This window comes from Sparus aurata, chromosome 7, assembly GCF_900880675.1.
Source record: "Sparus aurata chromosome 7, fSpaAur1.1, whole genome shotgun sequence".
Taxonomy (NCBI): domain Eukaryota; kingdom Metazoa; phylum Chordata; class Actinopteri; order Spariformes; family Sparidae; genus Sparus; species Sparus aurata.
The window spans coordinates 27,445,320-27,473,183 of record NC_044193.1 but is presented as its reverse complement, the minus strand read 5'-3'; the positions used below and the strand labels follow the sequence as shown (position 1 = coordinate 27,473,183).

The 27,864-nt window shown below is 39.7% G+C and overlaps 1 protein-coding gene across 4 annotated transcripts in view; it reads right to left on the bottom strand.

Moving 5' to 3' along the window:
- hdac7a (histone deacetylase 7a) overlaps window positions 1-27,864 on the bottom strand; it is a 63,626-nt gene that overhangs the window by 10,685 nt on the left and 25,077 nt on the right. For 3 of the 4 annotated variants that reach the window (XM_030423375.1, XM_030423378.1, XM_030423376.1), the window contains exons 3-20: window positions 12,105-12,295; window positions 11,851-11,941; window positions 11,120-11,240; window positions 10,813-10,913; window positions 10,227-10,349; window positions 9,867-9,976; window positions 8,986-9,087; window positions 8,323-8,494; window positions 7,545-7,750; window positions 5,979-6,182; window positions 4,946-5,171; window positions 4,120-4,253; window positions 3,627-3,747; window positions 3,097-3,146; window positions 2,351-2,458; window positions 917-972; window positions 340-427; window positions 36-155 (exon numbers count right to left, since the gene is read on the bottom strand). In XM_030423375.1, coding sequence (XP_030279235.1) covers window positions 36-155; window positions 340-427; window positions 917-972; window positions 2,351-2,458; window positions 3,097-3,146; window positions 3,627-3,747; window positions 4,120-4,253; window positions 4,946-5,171; window positions 5,979-6,182; window positions 7,545-7,750; window positions 8,323-8,494; window positions 8,986-9,087; window positions 9,867-9,976; window positions 10,227-10,349; window positions 10,813-10,913; window positions 11,120-11,240; window positions 11,851-11,941; window positions 12,105-12,295 — 2,324 coding nt within the window. Of the gene's footprint in view, window positions 1-35; window positions 156-339; window positions 428-916; window positions 973-2,350; window positions 2,459-3,096; window positions 3,147-3,626; window positions 3,748-4,119; window positions 4,254-4,945; window positions 5,172-5,978; window positions 6,183-7,544; window positions 7,751-8,322; window positions 8,495-8,985; window positions 9,088-9,866; window positions 9,977-10,226; window positions 10,350-10,812; window positions 10,914-11,119; window positions 11,241-11,850; window positions 11,942-12,104; window positions 12,296-20,638; window positions 20,660-27,864 lie in introns of those variants that run through there. The other variant, XM_030423377.1, reaches the window with a different exon arrangement.

Sequence of the window (27,864 nt, the reverse complement as noted above, 5' to 3'; positions counted from 1 at the left end):
TTCATGGGCTTCAATGTGCTAGGGACATCACCCACCTCAGCTGGAGACCCACTGCCAGGGAAGAAATTTCCATCGTCATAGCGATGAAGAGAGATGTAGAGGATGCTAGGGTCACTGTAAAACACTTCCTGGGTGCCGTTACCATGGTGGACATCCTAGAAACAGGATGAGTGGAGACATTTCAATTCAACAGAAAGTAATGCTACAGGACATAAATTCACTATCGAGTATCACAGGCATGCTTTATCTCTACAAAGAGTATTAGGGGATTATTACAGAGAGTTAATTTTCAATATGAACAACAACAGCGAAAACACCAGAGCTAACAAGCTGTCTTACCCAGTCAACGATGAGGATCTTGCTGACACTGAGCTTGTGTTGGAGCTGCTTGGCGGCAATGGCCACAGAATTGAAGTAACAGAAACCCCTATCAGTCACAGACAGAAGAAAAAAAAAAGTTAAACAACACTTCTGAGGAAAGAAAAAAATAATGTCTCTCTTTAAGCTCTTATTTATTTTGCTCAGCTGTATAATGAGTGATGGACAGTTTTCTGAATGTTGGAAAGGCTCTGTGTCACTGACTTTAGCTGTATGTAGTGTCTGTTGGTGAAAAAAAAAGGTTGTTTTCATGTTGCACCCGTCTGTTCTTGATGACAGCTACAAGATTGAGGCTCTCAGGATAAATAAGAAGATTGGTAGTCAAAAAACAACACAGAACGCAAAAAACACGAAAAAGTATTAATCATCCTTCTTTTGTCCCTGTGTTTTCTCTATATCATGTCATAAATATCCTCTACTGTGAAGCTGCTGACAGTGCAGCAAGGATAGGGAAATTCACAATGGTCAAGCTGAGTATGTAATCTCTCCCTCTCTCTCTCTCTATCACACACACACACACACACACACACAAACTTACATTGGATTGGAGGGGTCTGCGTGATGCCCTGGCGGTCTGACTACAGCGAAACCGTTCTGTGAAGAAGATTTTATTTATCAGTATTTCACTCAATGAGAAACTTCAAATGTAGAAACAACAATCTTTAAATATTAAAGCTTTTTATAGTTATATAAAGTTTTGACATTGAGAAATGAAAAGAAATCTTTCTTAAGCACAAAATCCAAAACCTGTAATTTAGAAATTGATTGACTGGTCCGAGGCACAAAGATAAACACAGACAATCCAACTGATTTGATTACAGTGGAGTACATTTTCCTTATTGTTATATTCTTCAATTTTCTAATTGCAATTCGTGTAGTGTATGAAATTATTTTGGATTAAAACAGTAAAAATCATCAAGCTACATTATTTTAGTGGATGTGAATTTAAGAACTTTTCAGTACTATTTCAAAGAAAGTGAAGTGAATTAGAGTCTACTTCATCTTCACTATCCCAGTTAGACAAAGTATACTACATTATAAGAAATGTAAGCATTTGATGTAAAGACAATGGAAGCCATTCAAGATGCTTATTATCCTGTCCTGTATACATTTCCTATGAGATGTATAACTTAAAAACAACAGTGGGGCGGTTGTACTGTGGGCTTACCGTAGTGGTGTGGTTGTGTATGATCGCTGCTCAGTATAGACTGAGCCTAAGGGTGGTGTTTATTGTTTTTCATTCTCTGCCTGCCTGCCTTGTTTCACATGGTCCATTTTGTCTTGTTTTGGGTAAAACTGGATTGAAGCTGTCAGCTATAAATACTTCCTGCCAACTGTATTTTTACATTGACCATTTAGAATAAAAAAAGAACAATTTCATGTTTATGCCAGACTTTTAATCATTGTGAAGAGGAAAAGGAAGAGAATTTTGCAATAATGTGGCCACAGGAAAACTCTTTTCTGAAAACCATTCATCTTTGAAGTGGGTTAGTAGTTCCTTAAGGCAGGGTGAGGTTTCTTTGCTGGATGCATTTCCAATTTCATGTGTCTTTCTGACCTTTTAGTTGACAAACAGGAACAAAACATGGCTGGCAGTGGATTCAAACTCCAGAATTACTTCTGAATAACAATGAGTTCCCAAAGCCGTTTTTGGCCCATGACCCAGTGCCTGAAACGCAGTGACTCTGTGTGCATGGGTATAACGTTGCAAATGTAATTTTCATGACCCAGTTAAAAAGCACTGCTACTCTTATCTTCTGAGATAATTAATCTGCATTTAGTCAATTCAGGTTTTGCATGGAGGAGGTTCCTTCTTGCCGTTGTTTCCATCAGGACAGTAACAACAATACAGCTATACTCGAACAGATAACATTTTTAATGCATTGTGGCATCCCCTTCCTCCACTTCATCCATGCGTTTCTGATCTTGTGGCTCTCCTTGTGTCCCTTCCTTCTGGCTCTTTCACACTCACCTTTAGCTCTCCTTTGGCCACTCTGAAGGCCAGCTCTACAACGCTGCCTGCTGCCATGCGTGATGCTGTAGATGTGTGCGACTCATTCCAGGTTGTGTCATTATCAACCTACAGACAAATGATGGAGGAAAATGAATGACAGAACAGACAAATAGAAAGCAGCATGGAAATATTTACAATATCTGCTGTATGAAGCTATGTCTAAAATCCCTCTGGGACACTTAAAGGAAACTGAAGACTTTATCTATAGCAGGGATGTCCAAATCTTCAGCTGTGACTCAACAGTCAAAATGTCAGTTTCACTCTCCCATTTCAAGGCCAGATGCATACTGTCGGTAATTTTCCTTTCCATTCTGTTTTTTCTTTCCTTTGTTTGTTCACAAACTGGCATTACTGTCCATCTGGCTCGGACAATGAAATCTGAGGCATTTCTTTTATCCCTGGTCATGGACATGTTGTTCTCATTAGTCTGAGTTGTCATGGTCCGACACAGACTGTCAGGCAAACGCTAACGTTGGGCCAAGCCAACTCTCTTTTCCTCTTTAATATCCTGTCTTTGTTGTAATTTTCTCTCGCTTGACTTTGTTGCTGTTCTTTGAAACGATATAGTCTTTCATCAATGCACTGATTGTGTTGTATTGTATAACTATCATTATGAGCTTTGGAAGATTACAGTATGATCAAAAATAGAGTTGTGTGTGTGCGTGCGTGCGTGCGTGCGTGCGTGCATGTGTGTTTTCTCTTACCCCTACACCCCCACATGGTAACATCACAAACATCCTTTGAGAGAGGATTCCTGAGAAACAAGAAACATTTTCATAATTTCTGTAAATTTATACATTTATTCAATTACATTTTAATGTCTTATTCCTTTCAACATGCCTCTGTTTTGCCAAGACGGCTAATGAAAAGAAAAGCCATATGCTGACCCAGCATAATCTATTGTATCAAGAGTATTCATGGTATGAGAAAACAATTTTTCATGACGTTATGTACCACCTTCACATGTTTGTAAAAATGTTTTCAACTTAATTAACATAGTTCAAGGACAGAAATATGTACACAATTTTTGTCAGAGTTGTCAAACAAAACTTTATGATATAGCTTCAGTTGTTTTATTGAGAATGATTGGACATCTGGAACACTGTTTTGCATACATGTTCCTGATCATATTTACTCTCAAAAGGAAGGTCTTTCATGTACATTATCAAATCAGTTGAAAATTACATGGTTGGGCTCAGAATTATTAAATCCATCAGTCTGAGGAGTAGCTTACCAGCCAGTTTGCGGTTATCCAGTTTCAGTCTGTTGAGTGGGTTGGTGCCGTAGAGCAACACATGACGCTCTGTGTGGACTGACTGCAGCTCCTCCAGCGTAGCTTTACGACCTCGAATACTCTGTATGAACAGGACATTTTCATTTGAATTTCCTCAACCCCAATAGGAAAAGACAAAACACCACTGGTTTCTAGCCAAGAGAATGTGATATTACAAAAGGAATCATATGCACATGGATAATGCAGAATATGTAATGAAGAGAGAAAGACAGATTCTGCTAGAAACTCTACCTGCAATCTCCTTAACTTACTAATTTCAGAAAGACAAATCTTTTGTAAGTTAGATCAGAATGAAATGGATGATTTAAAATTCCACTTGTTGACCATACACAACAACAAGAAGACAAAATCAGTGTCTAGGCAAGTTAACAACAGCCTTACTGATACCAGACTAGCCTAATCAGTGCTTGTGTGTATGAGTCTCCTGTTGTACCTCACACTGTCCCCTCAGGCCTCTCTCTTGTAGTCTGGACCAGATGCTCTGTATCCTCCCAGCATGCTCTGGGTGACTGCTGTTGTCTCCACATGTACACTGGTGCTTCAGCATCTGAGAATCATACACCAGGCCTGCATACACAAGCACACACACAGGAAAAAATGTCATCTTATCATTTTGCACATTATACAGTAAATTTATACCACAAGCCAAAACAGTACTGCAAACAGTGAATTCTAATATTCTTTCTTAATATTTAGTCCGTTTGGATCTGGATGATGATTTTGGTTTGACAATTATATACAATTACATTACATCACATACTTTTTAGCATTTGGCGGATCTTCACTTCAATTTCCCACAGTTCATCATCACTTTTACTTTGTATTACTTTTCCAATACTATCCAATGCAATATAACATTAGGTTAGTTTCCACATTATACATTAACGACATTTTTATTCACACATCTTCTTCTTGTTGGATTATTCTTGATTTGGACCTTCTGGGGACATTTTAGATGTTTCCTTAAATATGAAATGTTACCATTGCTATTAAAAGCATGGTCCTAGATGCCAAAAAGTGTATGGAATTTAACTTTAGGTTGGCTACATATTCTTGTTTTTTAGTATTGGTGGTATTCATGCTTATTAATCGCGTATACATGACCGGACATTAGGGAGAGTGAGCAATGAGAATGCAATGAAGGTCTGATTCAAACAAGGGATGTTATTTTGTAAACATCAGCACACTCTATTTTAAATGTAATTTAGAAAATTATCATACATACATCTTAGAATCGTGTATAAACATGTCTAACTCACCAGTGGTGAAGCGTGGTTTGCTGCTTGTATCCTGTGGGGCCAAGCTCAGAGGTTTCTCAGGCAGAGTGAGAGAGGTGGAGGCCGGGGATGACTGTGTACGCGACAGGGGGCGATGGACACCCAACCCGCTACCAACCCCGCTGCTACCACGCAACATGGGTACTGCCAGGGTCTCCATCTGTCGATGCAGCTGCTGCAGCTGTTTCTGCTGTTCCCATAGCAAAGACTACAGAGGGAGTGGCGATAACAAAGATGAAACAGTCAATTCATAGATATAATTCAAAGCAAATATCATCAGCATGTAGTTTTTGTGAGGAAAGTGTAGAACAGAAATGGTAGAAAGTAGAAAGTCTAAACCAAGGAGAATGTCTGTGCTCACAATATTCAGTTCTTTTGTCACACATATGGTATGCAGCTGTACATCCCACTGAAGCTCACCAAGTGATTTGTATTCTAGGCTGCTATAAAGCGCTGGAAGTCACAGAATTTCCTTCAACTTAATGTCAATAAAATCTGTTTTATTTGGCCCCTCTGATCTGACCTGTACCATCAAGGGTAGTCCGGGTCGTTCAATATCAAGTACACTGCTTTGAAGCTGAAAGTAATTTTTGACTTTGATCTATTTCTTAAAAGTCAAGTTACTAAGAGCATTTAATCATTTCATTTGCTACAGCTAACATTAAAAACACCACTGAAGCCTTTGTTCTTCAATGATGGATTGAACTGTATTTTTGTTCCTGTAAGGTGTCACATCTTCCAACAAAGTCTTAATCCTGACCCGTATGGTTTGTCTGATCAAGGATTTCTTAAAGAGTAATAGCTCATTCTACATACACCCTGTCATCATGTGCTTAAGTAATTGTCTAAACACAAAACCATGCAACACCAACTACATTCATGCAAGTAAGAGTATTAGGACGCCATCTACAGGACTGTTAAGTGAAGAACAGGTGAGTGGTTGTATTTCATCTATCTATCTGCTAATCTGTGTTCATGTGCATCACATGTGTAAAAGTATTACACGTTTTCCAACCTGGTTGAGTATGAGTGCATGTTGCAGGTTCATTTGGTCTTCCTGGCTCTTGGATGCTGTTGGCTCCGCCTCCCTTAGTGACTCTGCCCTCACTCTGCTCTGATAGGTTAGCTCTGTGGGTGACGTTCCGTCACCATCCTCTGAGTCCATATCCTCAGAGGGGATCTGATGCAGTCTGGGCTTCTCACTGGACTTAGACATCAGCTGCAAGTACACATGCACACATCTGAGTTGGCAAAATACATAAACAAATATGAAACAAAGGATTTGCACGGTGGCTTGGTAAAGCAGTCTTACAAGTGCAAGCTAACAAAATGATTTGTGAACGCCTACAGAATTTCTGCTGGTGAAGTTAACTGGGGTTTTCCATCAGCTGTTGACAGTCACCTGCCATGGCAAGAAGTAAATCTTCTGAAAGATTTGATATGAGCAGCTGGAGCCAACGTCAGTGAATTTGCAATCATATTTGCGATTTAAGAGCTGTAACATGTTTCAAAATAAAAAAAAAATGTTTCCAGGGTGCAGCTTTGAATATGACCTGGTGCAAACATGGCTTAAGCCAGCATTCCAGTAATTACAGCATCAGAAAATGTATTATGAATTCAAATGACCAAGAGGCAAACTTAATAACAGATTTTCGGTTACCACTGACTAGACCGAGTTCTGCATTACCACCATCAAGCTCTCAAAAAACATTCAGAGAATATCCAAACTAGCCCGCCATCAGTCCACAACTGGCCCCCTACCAGACTGATTCAGGGCCAAATGTGTGACAGAGGATGCTGTGACGTGTCTCATTCACTTCATCTACCAACATCTGGTATCACACAGCAACTTCACTTCAATTGTTTTTGTTGACTTTAGCTCCACCTTCAACACACCACCAGATAATAAAGAAAGTTCACCATCTCAAAATCCATCTACTAATCATCCCCTGGATTCACAGTCCGTTAGAATAGGCACAAAATTCCACATCATCACCAAAAACTGTAACAGCCCTTTACCCATTCGCAAATACTTCAAATACTCAAATGACACTGCCATATTTGGACTAACTGTTCCAGCCTATCAACACCCAATTTCTCACTTCACACAATGGTGCACTGATAACTACTTCCATCTAAACATAGGCAAAACAAAATTAGCTGAAGAAAGTTTGTTGCTCCCCACCTACTGTTGTTCAACCCATCCTGCTTTACTGTTCTCCACCTTACCAGCTGAACACGGACTAAAATCATCCCCACAATCCACACTTCACATTTCTGCCATTAGTCGTAGATACATGTCTTCAATGTATAGAAGTGCTCATCTTAGTACAAGTTTAGTCTCTTCTGGCACAGCAGCCCTGAACTAACTGCCTCATTGACACTGTTCTACAGATCCGAACTCTACAGTTTGTGAGTGCAAACCTTTGTATAAGTGTGAACTGGGATGCAGGCATGGCTGCAAATGTGCAGTTTCATGTATTGTGTATATCTGTGTGGAATACATACGAGCTGTATAATCGAGTCTCCCTAGTCTCTTTTTCATGAATACAGATGAGTGTGTGCCTTCACTTCTCCATACCTTGCCCAGGTGGGTTTGCTGTTTGAGCCTCTCCAGTAGTTGTGTGTTGTGCTGTTGTTGGAGGAGATGTGTGTGAAGGGTCCGCTGGCTCTGGGGGAGGGGCTCTGAGCGTGTCCTGCTCAGGGGTTTGTGGGTCTGAGCACCTCCAGGTGTCAGGTGATCTAACTGGGGGCCAAACTGTAGTGGGACTGAATCTAGACCTGGAACTGGTCAGAGCAACAAATATTGAGTTCCATGTATGTACACACACAGTTACTCACAAACACATAGCTAAAACAGTGTCAACCTTGTTTCTGCTGCCTTATAAAGTGATTTAATTAATGTGTTTAATTTCTACATTTCTTTTACAATATTGTTTACTTTTAATTCTAAACACATATGAATTGTTTCTAATGCGTTGTTAAAATATTATAGCCACTGAACTGAAAGAAAATGAAGAGCACAGGTGGAAGTGGATTAAAGGAAACTAAATAGTACAATTCTTAAATGCTTATCGATTAAAGAAAGATATATTATTCTAAATGTAACCACTAGGTGGTGCTCTAACATTTCAGACAAAATCAAGAGACCTTGTGAAATCACTGCTTCCTTGAAGTTGATGAATGTATATGTTTACATCCGTGGCAACCGGTTACTTATTTTTTCAGGTGCATACAATCCTAGTCTGAGATATAAATCAATTGCAGAAAAACAATGATGGGCTTTTAGCTGCAAGTGTGCATGTGCATGTACATCTCTGTAGTAGAAATGTCAGCGTGTGTGTGTGTGTGTGCCTCACCAGTAAGCAATGGAGTGTGTACCAGTCCAGAGGGCTCCAGGATGATGACAGGCAGGTGAGGATTCAGTTGCCCAGCCTGATCCTCTCTGCTCAGGGGGAGGAAGACTGACGAGCCTCCAGCTGTGACCACAGGCAACCGGCCAACTTTCAGCGAGGACAGCTCTCCTTCAACCTGCACACAGACAGTTAAACAACTTTACAGCTACAGACGACATGCTATCTGATGTTTTATCACAGCTGCATTTACAGCACAGGATATGTAGAATATTTAGCTCAACCAGTTTTTTCAAGGTGACGTGATCACACAAACTGTTTAGTTAAGTGCAAATTAAATATGCAGTACTCATAAGTCACAGTGTCGTAGTGAAAAAGCATTTTTAGAGCACCATGCTTCCTTTATTCGATGTACTTCCCGTTTAAAACAGGATATAGCTGAGTGTAGATTTCATTCATTCTCACAATTCATTGAGATTTTCAAGTCACAAGATGTTATTTGGGCTTTTTCAAGTTGAATTTTACACTGTACAGTCACTGCATCTTAGCAAATATATCCTTAAATAATTTAAGTAACAGCACTTGTTTGACAACATAATTATCTTTAACATCATTATTAAAGCATAAATTAGTCATTATGATAGACTTCTGCTGTATTTCAGTATTTACCCTTGCGTTGGCTGGTAATCCCAGTGTGATAGTGGGCAGAGTGGACGGACTCTGGATGGTGAAGTTAGCTAGAGTGCCATCTCTGAGCAGCAGTTTCTGGGCCTGGAAATATCAAACACCATTACCATACAAAAATAACGCACTTAGATTCAAAGCAGAAATTAGTTGTGTTCTTAACAAAATACTTCTCTACCTCAATTATTAAAACTGTTCTTTTTATGACAGAAAATATAAACCAAATTTAACATTAAGACCAGTGTTGGTGATCTATCGCATTATACACCTCTGCTCTACCATAGACTAACAGCTTGTCTCTGTTGTTTTCTCTTTATGGTTTTTGCTGTAGTTACCAAACGTGTTCGCAAAAAGTAAATATACATTCATCTAAACCAATGCAGTCTAATTAAACCTGAGCTTGTGTTTTGCCCTGAGCTGTCTTGACACTGGGGAATCATGAGTCAGACATCCACAGCAGGTGTGACAGAGGTGGACTTTATGTGATTGAATGAATTATGTATAAACAGCTGAAAAACACTCATCGCTCCTTGTACTCCTGTGTCGTTGCTTTAAACATGTCATTACTCAGCATCTCGGCACAGCTTATGTACATGAAACAACAACTTGTGCTTACTTGTTTAAAAAAACTACTCATGTTTTTTTTAAGACAAAAGAGCCTGTCTGAGTGACAAAAACATAAAAAAAAGTTTGTTTTTTTCTGTTTACATTCTTCTATATTGGTGTCTTTATCTATCCAACTTCTTCATGATCACTGACCGGGATTCGTGAGATTGGTTAGTCACCTTGTATTTTACTGGATCAATATTCTGAAAGAACTCAGCAACTTAATTTGGGTGTGTGTGTGTATGTGTGTCTGTGCAAACCTCATGTGAGAGGCCTCCTGCAGATGGCAGTAGCCCATTCTCATTGGGCAGGCTGTCATTAGGAGAACTACAGCCAGAGACCGGAGTGCTACTGCTGCTGGGGGACGAGTCTGTTAGAAAGACAGGCAGTGTGTGAGTTTAGAATTTGGACTATTCATCCGGGTCATATTTCTCTTACATTACATTTGACCACATCAGTGAAATCAACATCAATTACATTCATCATGGTAAGATAAAATAAAACATTGTACGACCCACTGAAATGATCACATATTAAGCAACATTGCTGCATTACCATGCTTATTAATTTGTGTGCGTGCCTGTGTGTGTGTGTGTGTGTGTGTGCGTGCGTGTAGTTACCCAGTGTGTCAGGTACTCTGTGTTTGATAGTAGGTGGGGCACTCTCTTTGCGGGTAAGTGGGCTCTTGCGGGTGTTCAGGTGTTTCTTTAGCTTGTGTTTCACCTTCAGATTGGGCTCAGATGCTGCCAAATTAAAGCAGTGCGTTAGAGAATGTTACAGGATGATGTGCAGATGGTTTACTGCACTCTGTTGCTGACTCTTACACTGCTGATGATGATTCAACCTATTTCCACTTAATGAAAATCTTTCAAACTGACCATACGAAAAGTTAAAAAGGAAAAAATGCATGACTGCATGTTATAATAATAATAATAATACAATAATAAGTACAAGATATCATTTAGTAAAACTTATCTTTAACAGTGTTAATACTTTTTAAATGCTGCAACACTAATTTTATTAAAATATGATCACTGATGCCTGAAGAAGTCAGTTGGACGAATGGATAAATCCATAAACAGTCAAACAACTGTTGGTTTAAAAAGATTGATATTTGTCATTGAACATTAATTCAATTTCATCATATTTACATTATGTTGATTAAGACTCAAGTCAAAGCGTGACGATGGATGTTGGATGTTTTACCTGCTCTACGAAGCGGCGTCCCTTCTGAACCATCAGAGGAAGGCTGTGATGGTGGTGAGACCAGAGGCTGGGAAGATAAACTGGGGTCAGGGCCCAGCTTTCTGGGAAAACACAACATACAACCATTAGGTTAAATAGTTTCATCAAATATGGCAGATGTTTATTTCAAATTCAGATTTTAGAATTTACAAGGAATTGAAGAATTATCTAAATTATCTATCTTTATTTGTGTGTGTGTGTGTGTGTGTGTGTGTGTGTGTGTGTGTGTGTGTGTGTGTGTGTGTGTGTGTGTGTGTGTGTGTGTCACCTGTATGCTACAGGAGCTGCAGTCAGAGTGTTGGAGTTTGTTCTTTCCAGTGCTGCCTGTTTCTGCTTCTTAAGAATCACCTCCTGGAGTTTCTGTTTAACCAGGGAACTGGCTACCGCACCTGTCAATCAATAACACAAAAAACCTATAAACAACATCACAATGACTCACTGCTCAATCATAAAAAGAGGAGCAAGGAAAGCCAAAGCATGCAAAACCAACCCCTGTAGCGTGTGTTCTTGCAGGACATAATCAGTGATTAATAGTAAAATATATCTCAAAGGCGACCGAGACAATACTGTGGCATGGTTGGTTCATTTGTGTGTGATGCAGGTCACTGGATGTCTGAGACTATGTTTGCTGTCGTCTGTGTGTGTGTCTGTGCATATGTGTAAAATGTGTGCACACACAGGTGACAGAAGGTGCTAGGAGTTATCAAGTCAATATTGACCCAGTGACTTTATGTGCCTGAAGCCAGAGCTATATTTAACTCTACTGTTGTAGCTCCCCTTATCAGGTTATATTTAGCTCTCTCATTTCAAAGTGCAGTGACACTCTTCAATAAACATCTCTTATAGGGACTTTCCACTAGCCATGATTAGCACGTAATTATTTTCAAAGATGTAGAAATACTTTTTTATAAAGCTTAGTGAGATAAATATCACAAAGTGAAACTTGTAGTAGCATGTTAGTGTAGCTAAAGTTTACTGTGTAAGTGTGAATGTACTCACTCTGTTGACTCTTGTCTTTGTGTTTTAGCTGCTGCAGCTCCTGCTGTTTCTCGTGGTGCTCCTGCTCTCGCCTCCTCTGCTCCATATTAAACTAAACCCCCAACAAAACATGCATTCATATTTTAGCAACATTAAAAATTTACACAGGTAAGAGAATATAATGCACAATCATTGTTTTAATAAACTGGTCCAAGTCTTTATTTAGACAAGCCCTAAAACATGATCAGTCTTTGTATATGTTTTATATCCTTTACCCGGATGTGCTGATGCAGCTGCTGTTGGGAGAAGGAGGTGCGAGGTTGAGGGGAGAACGGTGAGAGGAGTAATGGCGGGTGCAGCGGGGTGAGGAGCGCCGTGTCAGAACCAGGGCGCATGCCCCTCTCTCCCACCCTGAGGTCCATGGGAAACAAGGCTGCACACGACACCGGAACTGCCACAGAGGAATCTGGGAAAAGAGAGGGGTGAAAGAGGAGGGATAGGAGAGAGCCGTCAATTTACTTCATCCCAACTAAGAGCAGTTGATTTACACAATACTCTGAGGGGAAACCCTACCTGAAAAACAATGAGCATGTGTAAACAGAGGCAAAATTAACCAGTGTTTGGAGAAAACAGAGTTATGGTCTACGGACATAGTAGTTACTTTGCAGTTGCAAAACTCACAGCAAAAATTTCTGGCAGGGGTGACTTTATATAAGCAGGCCAGATAAACAAAGCTAACTGAAAATATTGTTGCATTACTGCTATAGATCCATTCAGAAAGATCCAATGTCAGATGAAGTGAACTGTCAGATATGGTAGACTTATTTTACAACTGAAGACACTGTGACACATTAAACTTTACTTAAGGCGAGACAGTTTGCCAGCTGAACTATTCTTATATCCAAATTATAATAACCTGCAGCTTAGTTTAGCTAGTAACAACTACTGTAACCTAGAAAATAAATTACTTTTACACTGAAACAATGTTGAGTTTCTACTGTACTACCTCAACTAGCCCCTGACAGCAAGTGCATTTCCTCATAAGAAAAAGTTATTTTATTTTCCTTAACTTTATTTTAACACTTAACATACAGCAGTTGGGTTTCTGTCCATATTCTAAGATCTACTACTGTACTGAGCATACTGCAAAATTTGAGCATGTCATTTTACTTTGTCAGCATTCAGGGTTGACATATCCCATAAGTCCTAGCCACATCTTGGCTGAGGTTTAACAAAGAATTCAGTCTTACTGAAATTATAAAATTCTGAAAGTTTTCTAAACAGTATGCTTGCAGATAATGAACAGAAAACCTTTGTCACTGGGCTTTCAGGCAGAATGATGAGAAGATATAGTCATAAAGTCAACTGATTTATTAGTCATAAAAAAGTCCAGTGCTCTGCTAAAAAGAAAGCAGAAATGTATCATTTTAAATAGACATGGTTTTTCATGTGAACCTACAAAATGTACATTGTATGTTACACCTTAAGCCCTCACTACATCAGACCTCACTAGACTTACAGCTGACTAATGCAGTTCAGTAAGTGGTATAATGTATGGGTGAAGAGCATGTGTACCCCCACTACTAACGTTTGGTTGGGTAAAAAATATGATACATAGGCTCTCCAGTGTTACATACAACATACTGAACCAAAAACTGCTCTAGTGGAAACAATTAAAAACTGTCAATGAAACTTGCTGACATCAATGAAATCCACTGCTCATTCAGGAGAAAACCAAGATAAAAAAGTGGGTCAAATAAATATACATATAGACTAGATAGAAATTATACAACTCTTAGTGCATATTAATCATCTGTATGCGTCTTTCTTAACTAATATCTACATTTGTAAAACACACACACGGTTTGTTTTCTTTCAACTCAAAATGAAGCTCACTCTCTTCGTCTGTCTCTCTCTCTCTCTCTCTCTCTCTCTCTCTCTCTCTCTCACTCACACACACACACACACACACACACAGGCACATGAATTTCCATGCTCTTTGCATGCTGTTGAGGTTATTTGCATTGCATGGCTGAGTCAATGGGAAAGATTGCCTCATCCGGCGCTAAAAACAGGATCCAGGAAGGGAACAGCTTGGGAAAAGGCTGGGGGTGGTTTCTGTCTTTGAGACACACACACACAAACCACACACACACACACACACAAAACACATATATAAACATATACAGACATTCAAATGTGTCGTACTACAAAGTAACTTGAACACATGTGGATAATACTGTAGCAAGTGATATACACATGTACTCGATTTATACATACACTGATTCATACATTTAAATATACCCCTACACATAAACCTTCATAAAAACATTCACAACACAAACACATTTGTGTGTGGCACACTCATACACAGCTGCACACACACGACAGGCTTGAGCCAACACCTATTGTACAAACCTGCCTTGACACTCAAACCAAAACTTTAAAACTCGCACACACAGACACACACACATAAAGCAAGCCTTGAAATAACTTGTGTGACATCATCTCCGTGCTGCTGCGCCTGGTGCTCAGATGTCAGGCAGCAATGTGTGAAGTAAATGTCACTCATACAGAGGTTTGGCCTGATGCCAACAGCAGAATAGAAGAGAATAGAAACAAAAGTCAGAAATATCACTGATTTTGGTTCTACAAGCTGACACGCAATCGCAAACACATAGAGAAAAACAAAACACACACACACACACACACACAGTGAGCTTGAGTTACTGTGGTCTCATTAGCATTACAGATTGGGTTCATGTGATATAGAAATGTGTGTGTTTGACTGTGCAGTGTCAGTATTCCTCCATATTAGGATATACGAATACAGAGACACAGTCTGAATGCCTACCATGGCTGGAATAACAGAAATCCCTTGGCAAACACACACACGCACACACTCAGCTATGCACACATATTCTCTGTAATGACAGCAAGGAATAACAGGGCTATTATTCTGAGGAAAAGGAGAGGAGAACATGCTTATACAAGGAAACAAAGGCTGCTACAGTAAACACACACACACACACACACACACACACACACACACAGTGATGTCATCTTCAGTTTCCAGTTGCTGGTGAAGTAAAACATGAAGAGATGTAAAGGAAAGTGACAGAAAAGGTAAAGCGATTATGACAGAAAGAGAGAATGACATTTTGATTCAATTCTTTGGAGTTAATCTATGTTTTGCTGAGAGCAAATGCAAATTGACTGCTTCTTCACTGTGTTATTATGACTTTGCATTATTGAAAACATCCTCAGCATTGCAAAATGTTGCAAAACTCACTGATGTTGCTAAAGAAATTACAGACATGGAACCAGCAAACAATGGAAATCGCTTAACAATAAGAATTGGATGATTTACACTGGAAAAAAATTAAAAATGCTTTGATGACCTTGTAATTCTCTAACTTTCTGTATGTATGCCCAGAGACATCTTCATTAGAGATATTGTCCTGTTCAGCTCACACCTCACACCTTTAAAGAGTGTTATACTGTTTGTTTAGTATGTAAAGCATGCAAAAAGGAGTGAGAGTGTCGATTATTGAATCAAAAACAGAAAAGATAAAGTAGTGAAGGAAAACTTCCATGCTGTATTGTATAGAAATCTTTTATTAAGGATGTTTGAAGCCCTCATTTATCAGCCATGTACAACAGTCATCATGATGGATGAGAGTACTGAGGTTTGTCATAGTGATATGTGAGTTTGCTTTATTAATCAAATACACTGTATGTCATTTCTGCTGCTGGGGTTCTCTCAATCAAAACAATGCAAAATCTCATTTGATAATGGTGTGTTGTATCATGGAGTTGTTGTCCTTGCCCTGATGTGACTAAGGCAGAATGTCTGCATGTCAGTAGAGTATCACCTGATCTTTTCCAGTAAGTTATGGCGACAAGTGACCACATGACATGCATTGTTCCCTTGAATAAAATGACAGTTTCTCTGGGTTTGAACATTGTTGGAAAAGTTTAGGACTATATACTATAAGTACACAACAGAACATATTATAAATGTGTAGTCATTTTGAGAGGTTTTAATGTGGAAATGTTACATGTTGATTACAGCATTTTTTAAAACTGACTTCTTGAAAGTACATCACAGCTTTGTTGCATTTACCCGGTGTGTAGTGAAACTTAAGCAATACATGAAACTGAATAATAATAATCTCTATGACCACTTAGCCACCCTGCTGCCCAGTAAGTGGATACATGATGTCTTCAGTTATTGTAAAATAACAGATAATAACAGTGTTCCCATGTAGCCAACATGACTTTAAGTCTAGGAACCTTGTAGTGATTTAGCCTCAGGACCTAAGCAACCACATTTTAACCCTCCCCAATTTTTCTTTCCATGTAATATGAGGTGCTTATGTTTTTAGTTCTCTAAAGAATGATATTATGTTACAGTTCATTACATTTGCGCATCGTACTCAGGGAAAGATAACAAATTTGACCCTGACGTTTTGATTCTGTGTAGTTTTAATCAAAATAGCACATTTTTTCTGTTAAAGTAGAGTTGGGAAGGTATGCACTAGAATAATACACAAAGCATGAACATACATGTTGGCACATACATTTAAGTAGGTCCGTGTGAGAGCATCAGGTAATATTATATGCTTGCCTTGGGAAAGTTCTCTCCTGTCAGGAAACTCAAAAAATGTAACTCATAGCTTCAGTAATAAAGTGAGAAGGAGCACAGCAATGCTGCAATTGAGAAGGAGCCGGGCTTTACTGCACTTCAAGCAATTATGGATCATTATCAAAATATATCACAAACTTCCACTTAAAAACTGACACAAGCATCGATTTTGGGTTTTCATCAACTGTGTTTTCAGGCTGCAATATAGTTTTAGGTTTTTGTGGATCGGGATGCTGCAGGAATTGTCCAGATTGCAAGCTTAATGGCTAACTGAGCCCACTATAATGGCAGCTACAGTTGGTAGCTGTTAGCAGTTACTTTGAAATACTGCCCCAATTTTTAAGTTTTAAGTAAGATTTCATCAGGTGGCCTAGCCTTATATATTGCACCTTTAAGAATAAGAACAATAAAGCAAAAGTATTAAAAACCATGATAAAACATGACAGGTCACCTTAAATATAAGCCAGGCTCAAAAGATATGGTAATGACAGAGTCATATCAATGAACAGCTGATCAACATGACAGGATGTGTAAAAAAATGGACACAGAATTCAGAAGAAAGTTCAGGATTACAGTGTTGGACGTAATGGTCGATATACACTCCTCGCTCTGAGTGTCAGACAGTTGACTCTGAGTCAATAGGAGGACTCTGGATGCTTTGTTTCTCTCAAATGTGCAATAATTAAGGCAAACAATGTGCATTAACCCATATTTCAACTGTAGCATTATTTATTAGACTGTATAATGGATATATTCTGGTAGAATGTCCATTTCTAATATCTTTGCTGTTTCTGTTGTTCTTGGTTATATATAGTTGTTATTATTATTGTTATTATCATTGTTATTATTGGGACTTTGAATGGGAACAGCTGTAATACAAGCAATTTCCCCTCAGGGATCAATAAAATATTTCTGATTCTGATTCTGATATCATTCTTTACTAAAACCAAGAGATGCCTACATGTCAGCCCACAGTCTCATGAAAAGACTGTACGAGTTTCTCATCTTCTATTGTATTTCAGAAGGAGTAGCTGCTCAGGCTGTATATTTTGGACAGACTGGTTTTATTAAAACGCAATCACTGTTCCCAGCAGCCACCACAGGCCAAAGGTGTTGCCAAATCAACCAGTTTTAAGGATTAGAAAAGTATCTGACACCAAAATGTTTTTTCAGTTGGATTTAATGACACACAGGTGTTCTGTATTGTCGGCTCATCTGGAAACAATGCTCAGAAAAACTTAACTGATAAGTTTATTGTACATGTACATGTGGAAATGTCAGTGTGTCATTATGGAAATCACCAACGACGCAGTATGATACGGCCTGTCTGGTAATAGAGACCATTGGGAATGTGCTCATTTATCTTAAACCTCAAGCAGATAAAGCACGTGTTCTCCATACAGGCAAAGTTAAATACTGTGTGAACGTACTTGCATGTGACTGATAGTCTATCCCACGGCCTGGCAAATTAGGTAATTCCTTCCTACTGATTCCTCCCCTTTCTATTCTTTTATTCTGAACTTGCTTAGTCAGAACTGGTTGTACAGGTAAGTCAGGGATATATAAAGGTCTCTCTCTCTCTCTCTCTCTCTCTCTCGCTCTCTCTCTCTCCATTTCCATAGCCCCTTCACTACCTCCTCTTGGAGAGTACAGATTTTGACAGTGAGCTAAATATGATTTAATTAAAGAAAGCTAATAGACAATAGTCACTCTCTGCACACTGGACGGGAGCTGACAGTCAGTAGTGCCACTAATGATAGTCAAAGTCAACAACCAACTGAGAAGACGCCACCATTTTGCGTCTTGTCACATGTCCAAATTTAGCTGTGTGCATGAGTCTGTCTAAATCACACTGTGGTTTTTAAAAGCAACAACTAATTTCAGTTATAAAGATGTCATTACCTCAGGGTATCTGTGAGGCTGCTAGCTCAAAAAACAACTTTGATGTAAATGAAGGCCCTTTAAAGAGGGGGGGGGGAACACATACACAGGGCTATTAGATGTCTGAGAAAGAGGAAAAGAGAGAGGACAGGTGGAAAAAAGGAGCTGAAAAAAAATCAGGAGGGATGAAGGAGGGAATATGGAGTAAGAGACAGTAGGTCATAGCAGCAGGACTGACAGGACAGTCTGACATAGCTGAGAAAGTCAAGCATTCTCCTCTTGACTCCAACTCTATCACTCCCTTCATCCCCGTCTCGTCAAGCTTGGAGAGGCATGCATCCGTGTAATTATGTCTACATATGTGTCTGTGTTAAAGGGTTGTTTGCAGGGTGTAAGCTGCAGCAGCAACCTGTCACGTCTCTGTCTTGTGTTTAACTTAACCCCATGCAAAAAAAAACATGCCCATGTCATTTGTTTCCTGGTACTGTCAATTCAAAAATGATAGCACATATTTGGAACACTTTACCAGCATGAGCGAGTGTGTGTGTATAGTGTACACCCAGGAGTAGTAGTTCCAGAGGATTACTGATCCAAGTTTACAGCATGTCTTTCCAGCTCTCTGCCAAGGAAAACAGTTCCCATTTCATCTAAAGCAAACAAACGCAGGGTCAAAGCCACAGGTTCAAGTCTGGTTTTTCTTAAGCATGAGGAGATAATTTGCAAAACAAAATTAACACACTGCAGTGGGATGGATTTGAAACGGCCAGCTCTCAGAGTCACTTTTTAACATGCAAAAGAAAAGAATTCTAGCAAATAAGTTACCAAAAACATTAAGGCAAACCAGATTGCTGATATTGAAGTTTTATATTTGACTTATATCTAAATCTGGTTTCCTGTCTTTCATCATAATCACTTAGGCAGCAACACTTAGGCTGCTATGTACAATTACTGTGTGATTCATTAGTTTATTGTGTTTTTCAATGATCATTTAGTCTATAAAATGTCAGAAGTTTGAAATATATATCACAATTTCCCAAAGAGCAGGTGTCATTAAAATGCTTCTTCTGTCTGACCACTGCCACCCAAGAATATTCAACCAGCAAACCATCAAACCAGCAAATGTTCACTGACACAATCAGTTATCAAGATTGTTGGACTAATCATCGCAGCACTAATTAATTCCATACTGGAACAAAATTTTAATGTAAGACGGACTGAAAGTTCAGAGCCCATGGGTTACCAATAAAAATGTATGGGATTAACTGGTGCCAAACTGTACAGTGGTATATTGTCAAGATTTAATATTCCTCATTTCCTGATTTAGAAACTCAAACAGTGAACTTTGTGCTGAAATTGCATTTTTAACCTTTCTCTATGTGAATAACTTAAATACATTTGTTTGGGCAATTTATGTCGATGTTAAAAAACATACCGGTCATTGATTTCAATTTGTTCATTGAAACAAAAAATCTAATATTTTTCAAATGGTGGTACCATTCTAAAAACATTTTTCTAGATAAACATGGGCATCTTATATGTACAGCAGCTTTCCCATAGGAACAAACCTGTGGGACACTAAACAAACCCAAAATAGCAGCCATCCCAAAACAGACGAAGTTACTGTGCAATACCAGACAGGCCTATGTCAGTGGCCTCCTGCATCTGATCCCACAGCAGATGGTCTCATTCACTTTAAAAGATACATTTAAAGTCATCGTCTGTATGGAAATCTTATGTGTGAGAACAAGGATAAGAGTGTCAGAGATGTAAGCATGGATGTGTATGTCATGTGTATGGGCATGAGAGACAGAAAAGACTGTGTGCGTGTGTGTGTGTGTGTGTGTGTGTGTGTGTGTCTCAGTAACATAGGAAGGTTGATGTATAATGCAGCAAGGGTCCAGTTTCCTAAGTCCTCACTGAGTTTCCATAAACATCCAAGACCGCTGTCTGTTAGGTCAGTATGCTCTCTCTCACACACAAAACATCTCTTGCACGGTGTTGCTACTGTTAAAACAAGTGTAGTAGCAGTATCAGAGAACGGGCGAGACAGACAGAGGAGAATTAATTAACACAAGATCTCCCCTCTCTATCTCTCTCGCTACTCCGGGCTCAGTTTGTTACATTCACTAACACACCCCACCGCAGGCTTCCAGTGCACAGCAAGAGCTAGTGACTTTGACACAACAGGTTTCAGCTCAGATTCCTAAGATATAAACACCAAACTACACACGTAGAGGCACACACACAGAGTTAATGTTAAATTAAGTCAAAGTCACATACCCGTGTTTGTCTTGTAAATATCCGGCTATGTGAAAACCCCAGTAGCACTTCTGCCTCAGCCAGCTCACAGCAGGATCTATAATTAGACAGAGAGCTCCACTCCCCTCCAGTCATCTTTTACTGTCGGCCACATCCTCTTTTCTTTAACTCCGTCTCTTTCTTCTCCTCCCTCCCTCTCTCTATCTGTGCCTCTGTTTGTTGACGTTGTCCGACACTAAACTGTTGATTTCATCATTTCATTCACACAGAAGAAGCACCTTACCTGAGAGCAAATGGGCATGTATTTAGAGTCCAGCCAGAAAAGGACTGTTAAGGAGTTTTTAATTTATTTTAAATGCTGTGAGGAGTTAAAAATAGGACAGACTGAAAGCAAATTATGAGACAATGCTGTCAAAATCAGGCTGAAACTATAAATGTACAGGCTAGATATTATTATATTAGAGACCTGTAATTACACATTTTTAGACTTCACTATCTTAAGTACCCTGTTGCACAACCACAACACTTCAGCTCTTACACTGCCAATGCTCTAATTGTCACACTTTGTCCAGGGATGACCGTCAGCTCTTGACACAGCAGGATCTTTACAATCCATCCCATAAACAACATGGATTGTAACCATGGTAACGGGGGTGGTCAGGCCGGCAGGAAGTTGAGTCTATAAAAACACAACAATGAGAGAAGCAGGGTGGCTTCCTGTTTGAGAGCTGAGTTTAGACTCCCATTTCCTCCCCTCCCCTCCCCCTGCTGTTGTTGTGATGCTGCTGCCGTAGTGCCCTTGAGCCCTACAGCAGTTAAATGTCCCACTGGAACACATGATAAAACCAAAACAACCATCGCTCCAGCCCTGTTTCTCTCTTTCACACACACGCACACACACACACACACACACACACCCAAATCACTGTTCCTGTTCCTCTCAATGTATGGTTTTAGTGAAAAGCTGAGGGCTTTGACATCCATTAACAACTCTGATTAATGACTAACAGTGGCCCTGAAGGCAACACCGTAATGTACTGAACACACAATCCCTCACAAACACACCCATTACAGGAGCATGGAAAACTACTAAGTAAACTATTGACAATCCAGTTAAATTGTGTTTCATTCATCGCTTCAGGAAGTTAGATCCAAGAATACCTAAGTATAACTTTGATAATCTTAGAGGAACCAATTTGTGAATAAAGCACCTTGGAACCTAGAGAGGTCAAGAACATAGCTGTTTTCTAAATTATAAAGTAATGGGTAATGGCCAAACGGGTAGTAACAGTTAGCCTGGCTCTGCTGAAACGATTTTCCTACCTAAACCTTTAAATCACACTGATTGAGAAGTTATATCATATTAGTTTTAGCCATACAATAACCAGTAGAACTACTTTTTGACTGGATGCAGTGACTTCCATAAGGTTGACAAGCAACCTGGAGACACAAGGAAATGACTGCACTCAGCCAGGCTGTAGGAGGCTTTTTTTCTAAATATATAGCAGGCTACAGTCACACAGTATGTCTATGGTTATTCACTGCCTAACAGATGAGAAACTACTTTTTATCCCAGCATAGGTCATTTTAGCTGACTGCTTCAGCAAGGCTACTTTATGCTTACTTTACTTTGGGAAGTGCAGTGGTGTTGTGTTTCTGTAGAGATCACCTGTTGATCTAATTGGTTGCAGCAATGTGACATCTTTCTCCCAGGATGTTCTGTTTGATGTCATTTGGTGGTGCTGTTTGTTTTGCGCTCTTTGTTCAACCATGGTGGGTGTTGCAGCTCATGATAATACCAAGTTTTTCCTCGATTTGTACAAAACAATGATCTGTTCTTCTGGAACAACAAAACTTCCTGTGAACCAAAGCATTTTCCCAGGCATGAACAAACATCTATAGTTTTGCACAACACTTTTAGTGATGAAGTTTGACTCACTAACAATTAGTATTGGTGAAGGGAAACATACATTTATTATTACTTAAGTGATTGTTGCTCAAATAGAGTGAAAAGGTGCACGAGGTGAGGGTGTATTCACTGAAAGAATCTACAGAGTTGCTAAATCAGTCTTGTGCAACACAGGAACTCTATGAATAGTCTGGTACTGACAGTTAGGATCACATGCTCTTTACTCCGGGAGCTCTCCATCTCTCTCCCAGTCGACCTCAATGCCTCTTCCCCCTCAGTACAGAAGTACCATGTACCATAGTTTGGCCAAAGTCTTCAGTCATTATTAAATCAGATACTTGTCAATTTTATGCCCAATTTAAGATTTTCAAGTAATTTGGTTAAATGAAACGTAGATAAATGTAGATAAATACTATCAGTGAACCAATGAAAGGGTAAAATTTAATCGATTGAAAGTTCACGTTTCAGGTTCTATACTTAAATCCTTTAAGTCCTTATTTCAGTCCACTTTATTATGTGAAAAAAAGTCACGTTAAAATATCTAAACCTGTTTGAGGAGAAAATAAATCAAATTATTCCTAAGGGGCTTCACCTATTTTCATTCCTCCCCTCTCTGTCTTTGCCATTCTGGCTCTAGCTCTGTCTCCACCTCTTGCTCTGACTGACACACTCATTCCTTCTCCAACTCAACTCCCTCTCTCACTCACTCCTTCTATCTCCTATCTCTCTTTTTCCCTCCTTCATCCTGAGGAATCCACAGCTGTCACTCCCATTCAAACCCGCTCGTCTTCCAATAGCAGCTGGCCAGACTGTGGTTTCTGTGTGTGTGTGTGTGTGTGTGTGTGTGTGTGTGTGTGTGTGTGTGTGTGTGTGTGTGTGCAAGCACGTGTGTGTGTGCGTGTGTGTGTGTGTGTTTGTGTGCGTTTGAGTAGGCCTGCCTACAACTGTCGCCAAACTATTTCTATATTTATGGTGTTGCTCTGTTGGTGCATACTTGAGTGTTCAAGTGTAAATGCTAGTGTGTGTGGCTGTCGACACATTTAAAAACTACCTTCCGCTGTCTGTGTGTGTGTGTGTGTGTGTGTGTGTGAGTTTGTGTGTGTGTGCGTTCTGTGTGCATATTACAGGGGAACAGGACGAGGACAACCCTCTAAAGTGAGAACATTTTGCTGTTGCTAACATCTATGGAGGGTTAAGTGAGGACACCAGAGAGACCTAAATCATCCACGTGTCTCTGGTAGGTCTCTTGCTTAAGAATTCATGTGAGCCTCCTCTAAAAGAAGGGGTGATTTTATGTTCACATCAATTACAGAAAAGCCCATGCTTCTCAGACACATCTATCATGTTCAATATATAAGGACTTTATTCATGAAGTCTTCTTCACTCACACTTCTCTATACTTTGCTGGTCACTTATATTTTTCAGAATACCTGATGCATTCAGGCAAAACCAAATAATGTGAGATGATAGTGTGTTTACATCATTTCTGTACAACAAATAGAACATTAATTATAATCATTATGAACACATTTCTATTCTCGATTTTAAGAGTGTCTGAAGAAAGTTGAAGGAACATCTACCATTGCAGAACAATTCTGCAGCCATGTTAGCAGTTTTTGCTGTCGATAGAAATGTTAACAGGTATGATGATCACAATATTCTATTTTCTATAAACAAATATCTTAAAATGAATGCAGTATCTGTAGGCAAGGGGCAAGATTTTGGTATCAAAAGCATTGTGGTCTCTGTTTGTAGTCCAAGAAGCATTGACCAATCACGCTTGAGCGGGGTTGGTTTGCATGCAGGTAAATAGTCCAGGTGGAGAGCAAGAGAGGCGGGACATTGGCCCAAATGCAAACTCAGAGCCTAATGGGATCTGAGTTTGACCATGTTCCGCAATGCATTCTGGTCTACTAAAGCCACAATGATTACAGAGGCTCTTGATCTACAATGGCATTTACATGGTTGGATTACTTGACATTAGATTTTGGTGGCGGTCTTAGTCCTTTATTTGAAGAGACCAAAAATGACAATATATTATGTTGTTGACTTTTTTGTTATGAACATGAAAAAGGCACCAATTACACAACAGAGAGGACCGTCTTTAAAAATATTTTAGTTTAAGATGTCATGTTTGACACGCAGTCAATCACCACAATGTTGTATTCATCATACCTGCTGCTTTGTCTTCTTTTGAAGATTTATTGCTGTCGTGCGAGCTTGTTAAAGAGGAATCTAAGCAATTACATCCGGCTCTGCTTCAACTAAACAGGTGCTTTAAGATTCCACCAGGTCTTTCCGCCAATAATAGACACATTTACATCACACACACACACATTCCATGGGTCCCTGTCATCTTTCGCTTGACTCAGTGTTGCAATTTGCCTAAAGCTGAAAACTTTATAACAATTCATTCATTACAACCCCCCCACACTAACACACACACACACCCACGTACACAAACCTCTTTCTGTCAAAGACACCAGGTGTGCTGTCTACTTTGAATAATGACAGTGAATCCTCTTTCTGCTACAGACGATAGAAGCAAAGCTAACAGCCCCACTCAAGATCTTACTGACATTCTAATCTCCGTTTCCTGTCTCTATCACTCTCTGCTGTGTGCTGCTTAACCCAACACACCAGAAGCTTTGATCAACTTTCACTGACACAATCTGACTGTACTCAGGTGAAATTCAGCCTCTCTAGTCCAAGAATGATTCTACTTGTCTGTTCAAAACACTTGTGTATGTCCTTGTTGGAATAATCCTGTGAGAAAACATTTTGTTTCTTGTTTGTTCAAACAGAAGTAGCATGAGTAGTGACAGCCGCCATGACTAGTTGGACAAGGAAATGAGCATTATGTTTGACTGACGGGTGATCTATTGATTTGCATCACTGAAACATAACAAAGGTGAGGAGGAAGTGTTTCTTTATGTTGCATAATTGCTGCACTTGGCACTAAACTTTGCATCAGGTCATATTTGGAATCAGCTTCTGATCGTTGCAAACATCTTTATTGCACCCAGCAGGTGAATTCTGTTTTTTGGGGTTTTTTTGTTGTTGTTGTTGCTTTCCCCCACTACGAGGTCAAAATTCATGCTCAGTAACAGATCAGTCAGTGCTTTTACATGCACAGCTTAGTCGGATTACAGCCATAGTTCGACTATGCTACTCAACCAGACAACTGCAATTATCCGAGTATACATGCCGGTGAGAAAATCGGATTATTGGGCCGAAGCGTGTCATGCCCCGGTACGCTAGGTTGCGCGGTACCCATTTCAACTAGTTGTAATAGAGACACCTCCGGCTGATCTCTTTACGTCACCAGCTGCCTCTGCATTCAAGAAAGATGGCGTATGAAGAACGAGACTAAGCTACATCTTTGTACATTTCGTATATGGTGAACATGATAATTACACAAACTAGGTGCACAATGGGGCTCTTTTTTGCGGTGATTTCGGAGGAAAGACGCCGCCGCAGCCGTCTGTCTACTTCCGGCTCACGGCCCGTGGAAAATATCTTGCACCTGCGCAGAACGCAAAATCCGATCCGATAGAACGTATACATGCAGGAATAATGTGACTATCAATCGAATAATCTGGGTGCTTTAATTCGACAATGAGAAATCCGATCCGGTCCGATTTTAGTCAGACTAAGGTGTATACATGCATCTTAAAAATCCGTTCATAGTCAGACCAACCCAGTAATTCGGTTTTATTTAGTGTCATGTAAACGCACTGAGTATCAGGCTGAAAGGCATTCACTGCTTTGCCCGTGGACACTTCAGACTCACACTTAAGGAGTGTGCATAGCATCCAATAATATTTCTGAATGTTGAACCCATCAGGAATGTGTGTCTTATGGAACAACTGACAGGAACAAGAACTGATGAAATGCTCTTTGGCAAAGGAACGTTAACTCGCAGCACTGGTCATACTGAGCAGCTCTCAGTTCAAAATGAAGGAACCCCTCCTCATCCAGCAAATACACCTTCACCTTCCTTTCTAGGCCAAAAGGAGACATATTGCCACCACTGTTACTTTATGCTGGACTGCTTATGCTAACAATGATGTTAACTACATGCATGCATCTTCACAATGCCCAAGCAATGGATACATTCCCAAGCCTTTTGGGGGCCCTAAGCAGAATTTGATTTGGGGCCCCCCTCCCACCACCGCGGAGTCACCTGTGCTTGACATTTATTGACACAAATGTCACACTATGATGTTAAATTATGAATGTTATTAATACAATGAATCTCTACTGTCCCCCTGGGCACTGATGCATAAGGAGCAATGCAGTTTTAGCTACAAGGGGCATAAGAAGTCAAAAAGAACTTCAAAAATGTAAGATGACAAATAAACTTGTATTATTATATACTGCAATATTTCTACACTTCTGTCCAAGCTCCTTCTCTCTTTGACACACACACACACACACACACACACACACTCCCTAACATCAAACACATTCTCCACATTTCCTAACACAGATAAAGCCACTCAACACTGCAGCTCACTTAAAAGGATCTCCCCCTTTATCTTTTATAACACACGCACGCACACACATCACATGCTGTCACAGATACTAGTCCACCTTTATCATCACAACTCACAACACACTCACACTTACGTGGGTACATAATACTGGATGAGGCAAACAAATGCTACTGCCACTCAGCTCTTTATCAAATGTCTGTTCTTAGATCTCTTCTCATAGATATTTTTGCAATGCTGAAAGGGAAGTATTTCAAATGATCTGAATGATGTTGTTGGTTATCAGTGGTGAAAACACTGAGTCATGAAAACAGTGGTGACTGATATACTGATAGCGTGTGGTAGTGGTGGGGATATTGGTAGCTACAAAAGTACTACAATCTGTAGCGGAGGCTTCTCTGATGATAAGAACAAGTAGATATCTGCTTATCCTGGTGAAGTCTGATTCAGCCCTGCAGGCAGGAGACAATTTGGCAAAGTCAGACTAAAACTCATGTTAGAAAGTTTTTCATTTGATTACGTTGCATGCCTTTTTAAAGAAGGGAGTATTCAAGACAGGTTACCAATTCACTTTCAGATCAACAACCATCATCTCTTTACCCATCAAGAAATACCGTGTGGTCTGAGTCTTGTATGAGTCTTCCAATTTGGGAAACTTAGTGATAAAGCTCAATTTTTCAGCTACCAATATCCCCACCACTACCACACGCTATCAGTATATCAGTCACCACTGTTTTCATGACTCAGTGTTTTCACCACTGATAACCAACAACATCATTCAGATCATTTGAAATACTTCCCTTTCAGCTGTTTTAGAACACATTCCAAGATGAATTGCTGGG